Here is an 11,333-nt window from a genome sequence, read left to right on the forward strand (position 1 = left end):
GGGGGCTGGGCAGTGGGCAAGGAGGGATGGATTGAATACAGGGACTGTGAACTAAGGCAGGAAGCGCTATCAATATTCACCAGATAAAGAGGATGCTCTTTAAGACAAAAAGTAGACATACACTTCCAATGATTTTAATGAAGTAAGTAATATGTATTCCCTCCAAAGTATATGTTTCCCCCCTGTGAAACCCCCTCTATGTGGGGGAGATGGAAAAGGCAGAGACTAGTTTTGAATCCTCTCAGCACCCAAACACCCTCCAAATGCCCACCCACCCGCTTGGCAGAGTGTCAACCCTAGTCTAAGAGGCCTGTTGCTTTACACAAGGAACCATAATTACACCATCCTAAAGTTCCACTAGAAGGGATGGGGAGAGACACTGTGGCTGTTCCCATTAATGCCTCAGTGTAACAACAGCACACCCTGCTATGTCAACAGGTTCCTGTCATAAAACAACAGCTATGACGATTCTAATGAAAGAGGTTGGGGAGAAATGCTTGGTTGGGACACTATCAAATAACACGTCTCAAGGGGAGGGTAATCACAGACACAAGTCCAAACTCAAAAACTGTAGTACAGGAGCAATACATTTTTGTACTGAACTTATACTTTATTCACTGATGCACTATAACAGGTACATGATGGGCTCTCTAAAGACTAGAGGAGTAGCTTAATATCCATTTTAAATTTAGAAAGTTTTTTTTTTGGTCAAAAGGTGAAATTCATGCTAATTGTTTAAAAAAGGGACTTATTTGACATATGGGGAACCGTACACAACTGCATTTTTTTCAGAAGAAAAGAATGTATGCACACACAGGGCATTTTAAATGACCTGTATGGTATACTGCACGAGTGACAACTTTTATAATCAAAACAGGACAATTCTACACTATTTTATGCTAAGTGTGTAGATATTTGTGCATTTTCTACTTTAGGCTTTTCAAGTTGAGTTGTTTTGTAACCCTATGACAATTCAATCAAGTGTTGCTAGTACTAGGGCTGTACCAAATACCATTTTTTGAGCTTGAAAGCTTTGCTGCTTTTCAACAACGAATACTTGAAGCTTCGGTGGTGGCAGCAGCAGCGTGGGAAACCAACATTTCTGACCGCACTTGAAGGCAACTTTAATTTCACGGAAAAAGGGAGAGTGAAAAGAGACAAAGCTAGAGATTAAGTGACTGCTTTGCTGTTGCATGACAAAGTCACCTGTTGTTACACCCAATCCTGGGCAGTTCATAGTATTCAACTTTTATGTGACAGCGGTAGCAAGTTTACTGTAACGTTATGGGGCTCGCACACCACAACACCTAGACTGACGCGTCCGATAGCTGGTTACATGATTGTTCACCGCAGGTTGATGTTGGATTGCTTTCCTCCAAAATGTAATCGCAATCAACTTTTTTTTAAATTCAAAACACACGGAAAGACCTGCGCTTTTGCCGGACTGTCTGAAGAGTGACGACTGATGCAGTGTTTGAGAGTGAATGCTTAGACGGCGCCTCGCTGTATTGGTATTATGCACAGCCGTACCATATTTACCTTTATCAAATCACCTGAAAACAACACCGGGCTGCTACAGAATAACCATACAGACCTCTACAAACATCAGCCTGCTCGCTTGTAACTTGACATATGGACGACATAGCACTGCATAAATTAGCCAGCAGCAAGCAACTTAATGCTGACAACACACCACAGTGAATTTCAGCCTGCATGCAGGTTTAAAAAGACAACAACCGAATATTTGAATCCCTAAATTGAAAATCTAATACTTGCCCATTAAATGAATATTAGAATATTTGGATACAACCATAGCTAGTAGTGTAGTGTATTTGCTTTTATACAGCCTTGACTGCACACAGCACACACTCCAAAATATTTTCCCCATCTGTCTTCCTCTTTCTCCTGACTGACATGGGAACCAGGGTCTTAATTATGCCTATTTACAGTGTGGATGGATCATTAACCAGCTAACAAGAAGCATTGTGTTGAAAGGTGTGTGGTCAACCTGCAATTGAAGTACTTATATATACTATGTGATATGCTCAATATTGCATACTTCCTCAAGAAGTTAAAAGTGATACGGTGAAATGGTGTGTTTGACTTGTTTTGAGTATTAAATGTCAAAGTAAGAAAACCAAGTTGAGTTTATTTATAAAGCTCAAATCCCAAGTTAGTCCCAGAGGGCTTTACAATATGTAATATCAAACGCTGTATGCTTAGATGCTTTACGTAGATCAGTAAAAATTCTACACAAAAATAAACAACAAAATAAAACGTGTTTCAAGTGGTAGAAGTTTGCTTTGAGAACAACCTTTCAAATGAAAACTAAGACAATTAAGGAAAATACAGGAGCTGTAAAAAGAGGTTGACCTACCTTTCTCGGTTTCAGTTTATCCTGCAAATCATACTGGCCAATGCCTTTATAGCTGACTCCCAGCCACCACGGTATTCCTTGCTTATCCTGCATGAAAGTACACACACACACACACACACACACACCACCACTCATTAGAGATAGCTTTATTGGTGGGAGTAAAGAAAAAAAGCAATTACCCCATTAGGCTCACAGCAATAGAAACAGAAGAAGAGATCAAATAAAGGTCTTAAAATCTCTGCAAGCTTGACTGAATCATTTTAACACCCCTGTTTGATCTTCTCAGACACCTTGATTTAATAAGGTTTGGTTGTGAAAGTTAAAGTATGCATGTAGAAATAAGGAAAGTTGGAAGAATCACTTAAAACATGCTAAACTAACATGTTACAATGGTTTACTGAATTTTGACTTAAAATTTTTTGAATTATTTAAGGTGCAATTCTGTACTCGGCTAAATTGTATTCTCTTATCCAACCCAAGCAGGCAGAGTATGGATTGCAGACTGTGTATTCCTTTAGTAACACACGTGTTGCTGCTTTGGCTGCAGCACATAATTTCAAAAGGAAAAAGGACTCATGATTTAAACATCAAGCAAAATGTTAACCATTGAAATGAATTATGGTTAGATTGATGTGTTAGATTAGAGACAGAAAGAAATAAAGCCAGCATGTTGACAGAAGCTTGTTCAAAGGTTAAGCTACGCTACTCTATGACTCAGGGCACCACTGTTACCTTGACTGGATAATAATGGACTCCGTATGTAGGCAAGGACTCCACCAGGGCCAAATACCTTCAGAGAAAGAGGAACAGGTTAACAGGTATTCTGCCATTTACACTTCATTACTGTCAACCGGTGGCAGTTGTACAACAGACAGAGTAGGATTTAAGCTACATTGAGAAGCCACAGTCATTTGTAGTGGCAAGCTGATCGATTTGATTCAGGGCCATGACAGAGGGAGGGAAAGTCCATTGATCAGTTCAAGGGCACAAATCATCAGAGCGTAAATGACCCGGGATAGCTCTGAGTTACAGTCCCAGGAAAAACACAGTGGAGTACTGACATCCTCCCAAGGCTGGCTGGCTGCCTAATCTAAGAGCACCTCCTCTAATTAATGACACATGCTGGCACGGTGACAGCCACCTTTTACAACAACAGCCCCCACAGTGCCAACACATGAGGTTAAAGAGGAATGACTGGCTTAGGTGCCCAAACTCAAATCATTTTTAAACATAAAAATATTATAGTTGTTTTTAACTTACTGCACAATAGCTTTTCCTCTGGTCAGTCCCTTCAGTTTCTTGTAATGTTCAATCACTTTGTCCTCACTGAAAATGGATAGATAAAAAATGTAATGAATAATCCATCAAGTTGCACATTCCAGCCACAGAGGGATTGTGAGAGAACTCTTTCTTTGACACACATTCTGTCTGCTCATGCAGAAAATTCAGTCTGGACTACTGGCCTGCTGATGGCTCTCATCTACCTCCCCTGCAAATGCATCCTATTTACTTCCCACTGTAATCATCCCTTTTAAATCGCATAATGAGAGTGCAAACTCACTTCGGGTTAACAGACAGAAAGAGACAGAGGCAGAAGTGTTCATGCGCTCACCCATGCACCATAAGTCTATGATTTTAATGTAAATATTTAACTGAATCTAGCCACTTCAGAGGCTGCGGCAGCCTCAGATGACCATTTAGCCAGAAGAGGAGGGGCAAGCAGAAGATCAAAAACAGCAGTGTGGATTGAAGAGACAGACAGCAATCCTTTAGATAGCCAGTGGCTGTTGCAGGGCTAATGGTCAAATGTAATTAACACAACCCAGGCATTAATTAGTCAACCCATCAGAGAGGCCCCATACCACCGTGGTATTGGTTGACCTACAAGTATGAACCCCCCCCCTCCAACTTACCAGTAATTGAGAGATGGGTGCTCCCTTAATACTCTGGTGGGCAGAACTGGGAGCTGCTTTAGGTCTGATCTGGCAATCTCAGCACTGAAAGAAAAAAAATCATATACAAACTTTAAGAGCAACAAATTTATTCCTTTGCAATAATATGAGCCCTTTCTAGTTACTCAGTTATGTTTTAGAGCACTGGGAGAGAAACAACAAAGCACCAAAATCATACGGTTGATGGATGAGACACGTTATCATTGACCAATTATTCTCCCATACAGGCACTGTTACCAGCATGCAGACCAGAATGAAAGTAAAGTAAATGTTTACTAGACGTGCCCCAATCACGTTTTTTTATTTTATTTTTTACCACTGATACCCATTGCCGATCGTTGATGAGCCATTTTGGCTAAGTTTTGTTGTTTTCTTTTGTTTGCCATAGTAGTGTGTTGAGATCTCCTAGATGTGGCAGTGTAACCACGGCTAGAGAGACTGTTCAGTTGATATCAGGCTGTTTTTAGTTTTTGTGGTGGTGCTATCTTGTGAGGACGCGCACTGTTGAATTGTGCCTACTAGGGTAATTACCTGCTTACCTTGGCAAAAAGGTTTGTGAAAAATGGTTAAATCTGATGGAGAACGGGGAAAAAAAAGCACAGGTAAGCAGAGCCCGTACTCACAAGATGGTGCCCCATACCAAAATTATTGACATTATATAACATTCATTCTCTATTCACGCTGTGAAACTCTACAGTTTAAATAAAGAATCACAATTATTATTCTTTCAACAACATTCTCTTATTTAGTCTGTTAAATAAACAAAGCAGCATAAGAACTCCCAAGGAGTATTGGAGAAAGCAACTTTAGCCTACAGTAACTAAAATATGCAATGTAGTAATACCATCTGACTTTCACGCTTATATGAGTAAACTTAAAAAAACTTTCCTCTTTGATAAAGCTCATATTTGGGAGTGAGGAGTTGTACCATTCGTCTAGACAGGCGAGAGAGGGTGTATAGCTACAGACACGGCATCCCTTCTCTTCTCTGCGTCTCACCATAGTTGTCAGATGTTTCTACCTACCCTTATAGAACTGCTAAGGTCTGCCTGCACCAGCTCTTAATTATGCAGTTATAGTTTTAGCCTGCTGAGGGACTTCCTTCCTTTGACACACTGAGCTCCTCTTTCCTCTCCCTTTCCATTTGTGTGCATCAGTTCCAAAAATGCTTGTTACTAACCTAGATCTGCGGAGCTTATTCCCTAGAGCCCTTATGTTTTTGTCACCCAGCAGTTTTCCTTGAATTAGGGTGGCACCTAAATCATGGTTGCAGCTGTTACCATGGTCCTGCTCCACGTCTTCCTATACCCTGCTACGCCCTGCAGTGCCCTGCTACATCATGAACTACTACAACTATTATTTCTAGTCATAGTTCCGTTATCTTTACTGTGACTATTATTGCCATTGTTCATCACACCCCCAACCGGTATCGTCACACCTACCAAGAGCCTAAATGCTTGATCTTGGGGGACTTACTGGTATTGCTGGGTCTTTGTAAATTTCAGAATGTGGTCTAGACCTACTCTTTTTGTAAAGTGCCTTGAGATAACTCTTGTTTTGATTTGTTTCTATAAATAAAATTGAACTGAATATGGGCAGGTGCATCTATTGCAGATTTCCCGATATTGTATTTTTACTGAATATCGGCCGATAATGATCAGTGGCCGATCAATGGAGGCATCTCTAATACACAGAATCTCAACTTAAAGTCTAAAAATGTGTAGAGAACATGTCTCTATATGTTTGTACTTTCACAGTGTGGTTTGAATTTTTTTGACAACAGTAATTTATGTCTGCTAACCTTTAGAAAAGGTGCAGTGTGAGGATATTGTTTTCATCTTTCTTATCTAGAAAGAGAAGTAGGCTACTGCTTGCCAAAACTAAATATGAGCTTTACTCATGTCTTGCCAGACTTAAATTATAAAAGCACATGCAGGGCATTAAAGTCTTAGAGAGCATTTAAAGAGGCTTGGCAAGACATCTTTTATATATATATATATATATAAAAAAATCAAAGCCATTTCATACGGGTTCTCAACATTAATGCTGCACTCCAGTTTTTCTATGTACTGTAGATAAACTACTTTATATTGATTCACCTTCCCAGATCAGCCAATGGTAACACCATGACAGGTGCGTCAGGTACAGTTAGTCTCATCCACAAACTCTGCCAAAAATGTTAAAGCAGAGGCTTTAAGTAATAGACACAGAAACTGGCCATGGTATCTGTACAAATTGGGGTCTATGTCACTGTCAAGGTCTATGATAGTGAACTATGAGTCACTCCCAACATCATGTAGGAGGAAGTACTGGGTCTTCAGTTTCTGCTGGACAAAAAAGGGCTCTGGCTTGGTGAGTCAGTTCACTGAAGACCAGAACAAAAGCCATTCACAAGCACTTGGCAACCTCCTCTCTGAGTATTGTACGAGCCCCAACGCTTTCATGAAACAGTCGGTGGCCTCTTAGACAACTCAAATGTGTAGGTCAGACCGTACATGATATAAACCATTAGAACATATTCAAGTATTGTACTAGTTATAACAACAGCCTCAACATAACAAATAAGTACTGTATCATTTCAGGCCAATGGCCATTTGACCTTGAACATCAATTTAAGTCTTCCTCTTAAACGGAAAATGGAATTTAATAGCCACTGACATGGTAGGACGGAACTATAATGATCCAGTTATGTGAACCAGCTTACTAAACAAAACCAAGAGAGGGCTGCTGCAACGGCAAAGGCACTTGAATCACTCTTGTCTGAAGCAACATATCCTAGGTTGACTGGGTTTTGCTGCCACGGCACTCTGTTATGTGTTTGATGGCATACATTTTATGGGGACCTGGGGCCTGGTGTTGTCAGGGTGATCTACTCCACAGCCGCGCTGCCCTGTCAGCAATCTGGAATTCATTACCACGTCTGTTATCTCCCCGCAGCCTGCAGCGTGGAGGCAATTCCTACACCCGGTGCAGCCCAGCCCAATGCAGCCTACCCAGCGTGGGGAGAGATAATACTCATGTGTCAGCTATTCCATGAGGCTGAGACGTGGTGGCTGTGGAGGGAGCACAATGAGAGAGCCTGTTGCTGTGAATGAACCACTAACTACAGGCTACACCTGCAAATAGAACTGAGGAGGACCAAAACTCTCTGGGTGTTATATTAGTTTATATGGTTAAACGTTGAACACAACTGACATTGTGTTAAAGTCCATTTAAAATTATAGCAGTTAATTTGTAGTGGCATAGACAATGTCTGTAGCTCACTTTTGAAGTTGATTACAATTACAAGAAAAACTCCTTGCTCGGTTACTCCTAAACTGTTAGGCATAATTAAAGACGTCAATCAATTCAGTAATTTCCTACGTTTTCCTCAATCCCTTTCATCAACCTCAAGAGAGGAGTTGTAACTTGTTGCGTTCAGCATAGATTATACCTGCAGGTGGTGTGAATCAGTACAAGATGCAGTGCAATACTGACATAGTGAAGGGAATTCTGATACAAGTACAATGTGGAACCTGATGGTACATTAAATCAATGCACAGCAGGGGGTTGGCCCACACCACCACAATAGCACTGAGTCCTCCTGACGCCAAGTTGTCTACCATAGGACAGTGGGTCTAGCTTATCCTTCTTAAGACAGCTGGCTGTAGGAGGAGGTCTCCCTAACTCTTTCACAGCTAATCTCACTGCTCCAGGGCCCTTTGCTGATACAGTGTGCAGAAGACACATTTGTATTATATGCTTTATGAGGGGATTTACCAGGCCTGTTCTTTCGAAGAAGTAAAGGTCATTACAGACAGAAATATTGCCAAAGGACAGCGTGAGATGCATCACTACAATAATAGAGCTAGATATTGGGGCCATTGTAACATTCAAGTAAGAAAGGTTTGAGAAAATGGTATTATGTGTTACTGGGTGTCTTACAACCCAATATTTAGAAACTATAATCAGATCAAGAAAGTAGTATCTGTGCAAATTGAAAAAGAAAAAAACAGCTTGCTGATTCTACCAGATTTGTTGGCAGGTTGTCTTTTATTGTGCATTCAGAGTCAGAACAAAGTACAGCCCATCCCCACACCCACATGAGCTGAAAGTTCAGACTGCACACTACACTTCAGGGTGAAGTTAAATCAAAACAATGAGATATGAATCTGTACTTAAGCTGCCTGCAATTAATAATAAACATTTATCAGATCAGCCATGCCTGTAAATAATGGGGCTGTTAATGAGCACAAGTAGATGCAGCCAAATGTTCTTTTTCTTTGCAAGCGAACAAAGGCAATGGTTTGACAAGGGGTCAAACTGCATTTTCAGCATTGCATGTAGCGCCATGCAAACCATACAAGTGCAATTCCTTACAGAGCACAAATCTTTTTGTTCACATAATGGACAGAGAGGCCTTTAGAGGCAAAGCACTAGGAAAACAGAGGTTGTGCTGCATCAACCTGCTCAGTCACTCAATCAGACAGAGCAGTGTTGACAAATCACAGCCAATGCCCTTCAGTCCTATGGCTGGCAAAAAAACTGCAAACTTTATCAACTCTTGAGAGAACGGCACACTACGAACACATTATATCAACTAATGAACAGATTGTTGAGGTTTTGTATAGTCTCTTCCACCAGTGTTACCGAATAAATTGAGTACACAATGTCCACGTAGTTGTACAGGTGTCACATAGGTTGTGTTTGTCAGGATATGTGACATTTATAAAGAGGTGATGCAATCATAACTTGTGAGAAAATAACTATCTTTGAAGGGCATTGTTTAAAGTGTAAACACAATGCACCTGCTTTAACAGGCCAACAGTGTGACAGAAAAACGAAGGAAGAAAGAATGTTACTACAAATCAAGGGAATTATTAACTGAGGGAAGTACAGCATGAAACACAATCTGAGTTTTAAGTTTAACATTAACTGGCTATACAAAATCATTGTACACTAAGCACAGACAAAACAACTTTACAAGCAAGACCCTACTTCCTTGTCATAGAACAGAAACCAATACTAAATTGTGCAGTTTGCATTCAACTGCACACGTTCACAAAGAGGTTTATGGATGTCCGTGTATACTAAATACAGCAAAATATATCTAAATGTTAGTAACGTTACATGTAACTTTTAAATATACAAAAGCATAGCATCAGAACATATACTTGAACTGTTCATTGATACTACTTTTTCTTCCCAGCTAATTTATCCTAACTTGATTACTCAAACCCAAAACATGTTTTATTAAATGACAAGAATTAATTAACACGTTTCTACATTTATCTCATTAAGTGCTTTTATGTGTTAGTTTGGATATGTTCTTACCTGGTGTATTCTCCTTTGGCCTCCTTAAAATGGAAATAATACAGTTAGTAAAAGCATATAAGACAATGCAACACTTAACGTTACGCGACTATAGATAATTTCCCAGTAAACGGTTAACGTTAACTAACGTTACACTAATGTTAGCTAACGATACCTGCCTAATCTGCAACAAAGGTTACGTTACGTTACACGAAAAATCATTTGATCATTTGATTTTTTCTAATAACTTAAGTTAACACTGCGTCGAAGCACAAGCATGTTTAGCTAAGAGACCAGTATTAATATAAAAAGGGCCAGTGTCTATAACAAAAGCTCCGACCTAAGCATCCTCAAGAGACAACAGTTTTCAAATGTTTTTTTGCACCCGTGAGCGCCGTCTTCATTTAGCGAAGTTTGGACATAGTGACATTTCAGTCTATTAAAGCCTGCGACAAACTCTTTCTTACCTGCAATGCGAATGCGGCTAACTTGAAAACATTTTCACTCTCCACTTCGATGGTCTCCTGTTGTAAAATTGGTAAAATTAACGTGGTCTTTTTAGCAAAACATGCACACAAAACTGCAGCCTGTCCGAAACACTTGACTTGAAAATCTTCCCGACCGTCCCGTACCTCGGTTCCACAGTTACCGACTGAACCACTGCCGCAGAGACATTACGGTGTTTTTAACTCTCCATGAAATGTGTTCACTACTGTTTTTTAGCACCTGAGTTAGCATGACATTTCCTATACACTAAAACACACACACTAGCGCATAGAAAGTCTAGTTGAAGGTCCTGCCTGAAACCACAGCCCCCTCGGTAAAGTGGTACGGTCCGAAAGCAGGTTCAACAGTCTCCGTTTCCCATGGTGACCAGTCGGCTCTCCCCGCGAAAAAAAACTGCACTGCTACGTCTGATCACATGCTGCGTTCACTTGCTCCTCGTACAGGTTCGAAACCCAAGTACCAACCTTTGCGCACCTGATTGTAATATATTATTTGAATACAGTCAGATTCATTAATATGTATTAATAGATCGACACCAATAATATATTTTCAATTTGGCCTATGTTCTCAAACTGTATACAGGAATTACTTGGAATGACTGGTCCTGACACAACTCTCGTGAAAAAAGTTGTAGCATAACTCTATTATAATGCTTTTGAAAGCTACACAATCAATTTTAAATCATTGAGGGCAAACCACAAAATCCAAACCCCAGTGTTTGAATGGAATGCTTAACAATTTCATTTAACAACCACGTATCACTTGTATGACAATGAATCAATAACATTGCTTCAAGTTTTCAACAGCACATGAAGGCAGCATCTGAATGACCGTTTGAGAGCTAGCAGTGTGAGGTTACGTAGACATTTCCCACAATATCATGCTATCATTGCTATGAATCAAATATTGTAAATTGTAGGCATATGTATGCACAACTTTCAGTGTAAAGAGGAAAGAGTATGAAGTCATGGAAATAAAGGACATTTAAATGTTAGGAAATAATGGACATTCGCTAGTCGTGTGTAAGGCATAGGCCTGTAACCAACGAGTGTAACCATTCTATGTGTGCAACTTATAACCCTCAGCTGAAATATTAGAAATGATGCAGATCAGTTGTATTAGACATATTTTCATAACACACTCAACTATTGTGTTCAATGATCTGAAACTGAAGGGCATGCTACATTTGTAATAAAAAAAAAATA

The 11,333-nt window shown here is 40.0% G+C and overlaps 1 protein-coding gene across 7 annotated transcripts in view; it reads right to left on the reverse strand.

Annotated features, from left to right (window-relative positions):
- frmd4ba (FERM domain containing 4Ba) overlaps positions 1 to 11,333 on the reverse strand; it is a 46,095-nt gene that overhangs the window by 11,821 nt on the left and 22,941 nt on the right. For all 7 annotated transcript variants that reach the window (XM_032512617.1, XM_032512614.1, XM_032512613.1 and 4 more), the window contains exons 6-11: positions 10,089 to 10,145; positions 9,643 to 9,665; positions 4,291 to 4,374; positions 3,638 to 3,703; positions 3,110 to 3,167; positions 2,378 to 2,464 (exon numbers count right to left, since the gene is read on the reverse strand). In XM_032512617.1, coding sequence (XP_032368508.1) covers positions 2,378 to 2,464; positions 3,110 to 3,167; positions 3,638 to 3,703; positions 4,291 to 4,374; positions 9,643 to 9,665; positions 10,089 to 10,145 — 375 coding nt within the window. The remainder of the gene's footprint in view (positions 1 to 2,377; positions 2,465 to 3,109; positions 3,168 to 3,637; positions 3,704 to 4,290; positions 4,375 to 9,642; positions 9,666 to 10,088; positions 10,146 to 11,333) is intronic.

Source organism: Etheostoma spectabile, chromosome 4 (assembly GCF_008692095.1).
Source record: "Etheostoma spectabile isolate EspeVRDwgs_2016 chromosome 4, UIUC_Espe_1.0, whole genome shotgun sequence".
Taxonomy (NCBI): Eukaryota; Metazoa; Chordata; class Actinopteri; order Perciformes; family Percidae; genus Etheostoma; species Etheostoma spectabile.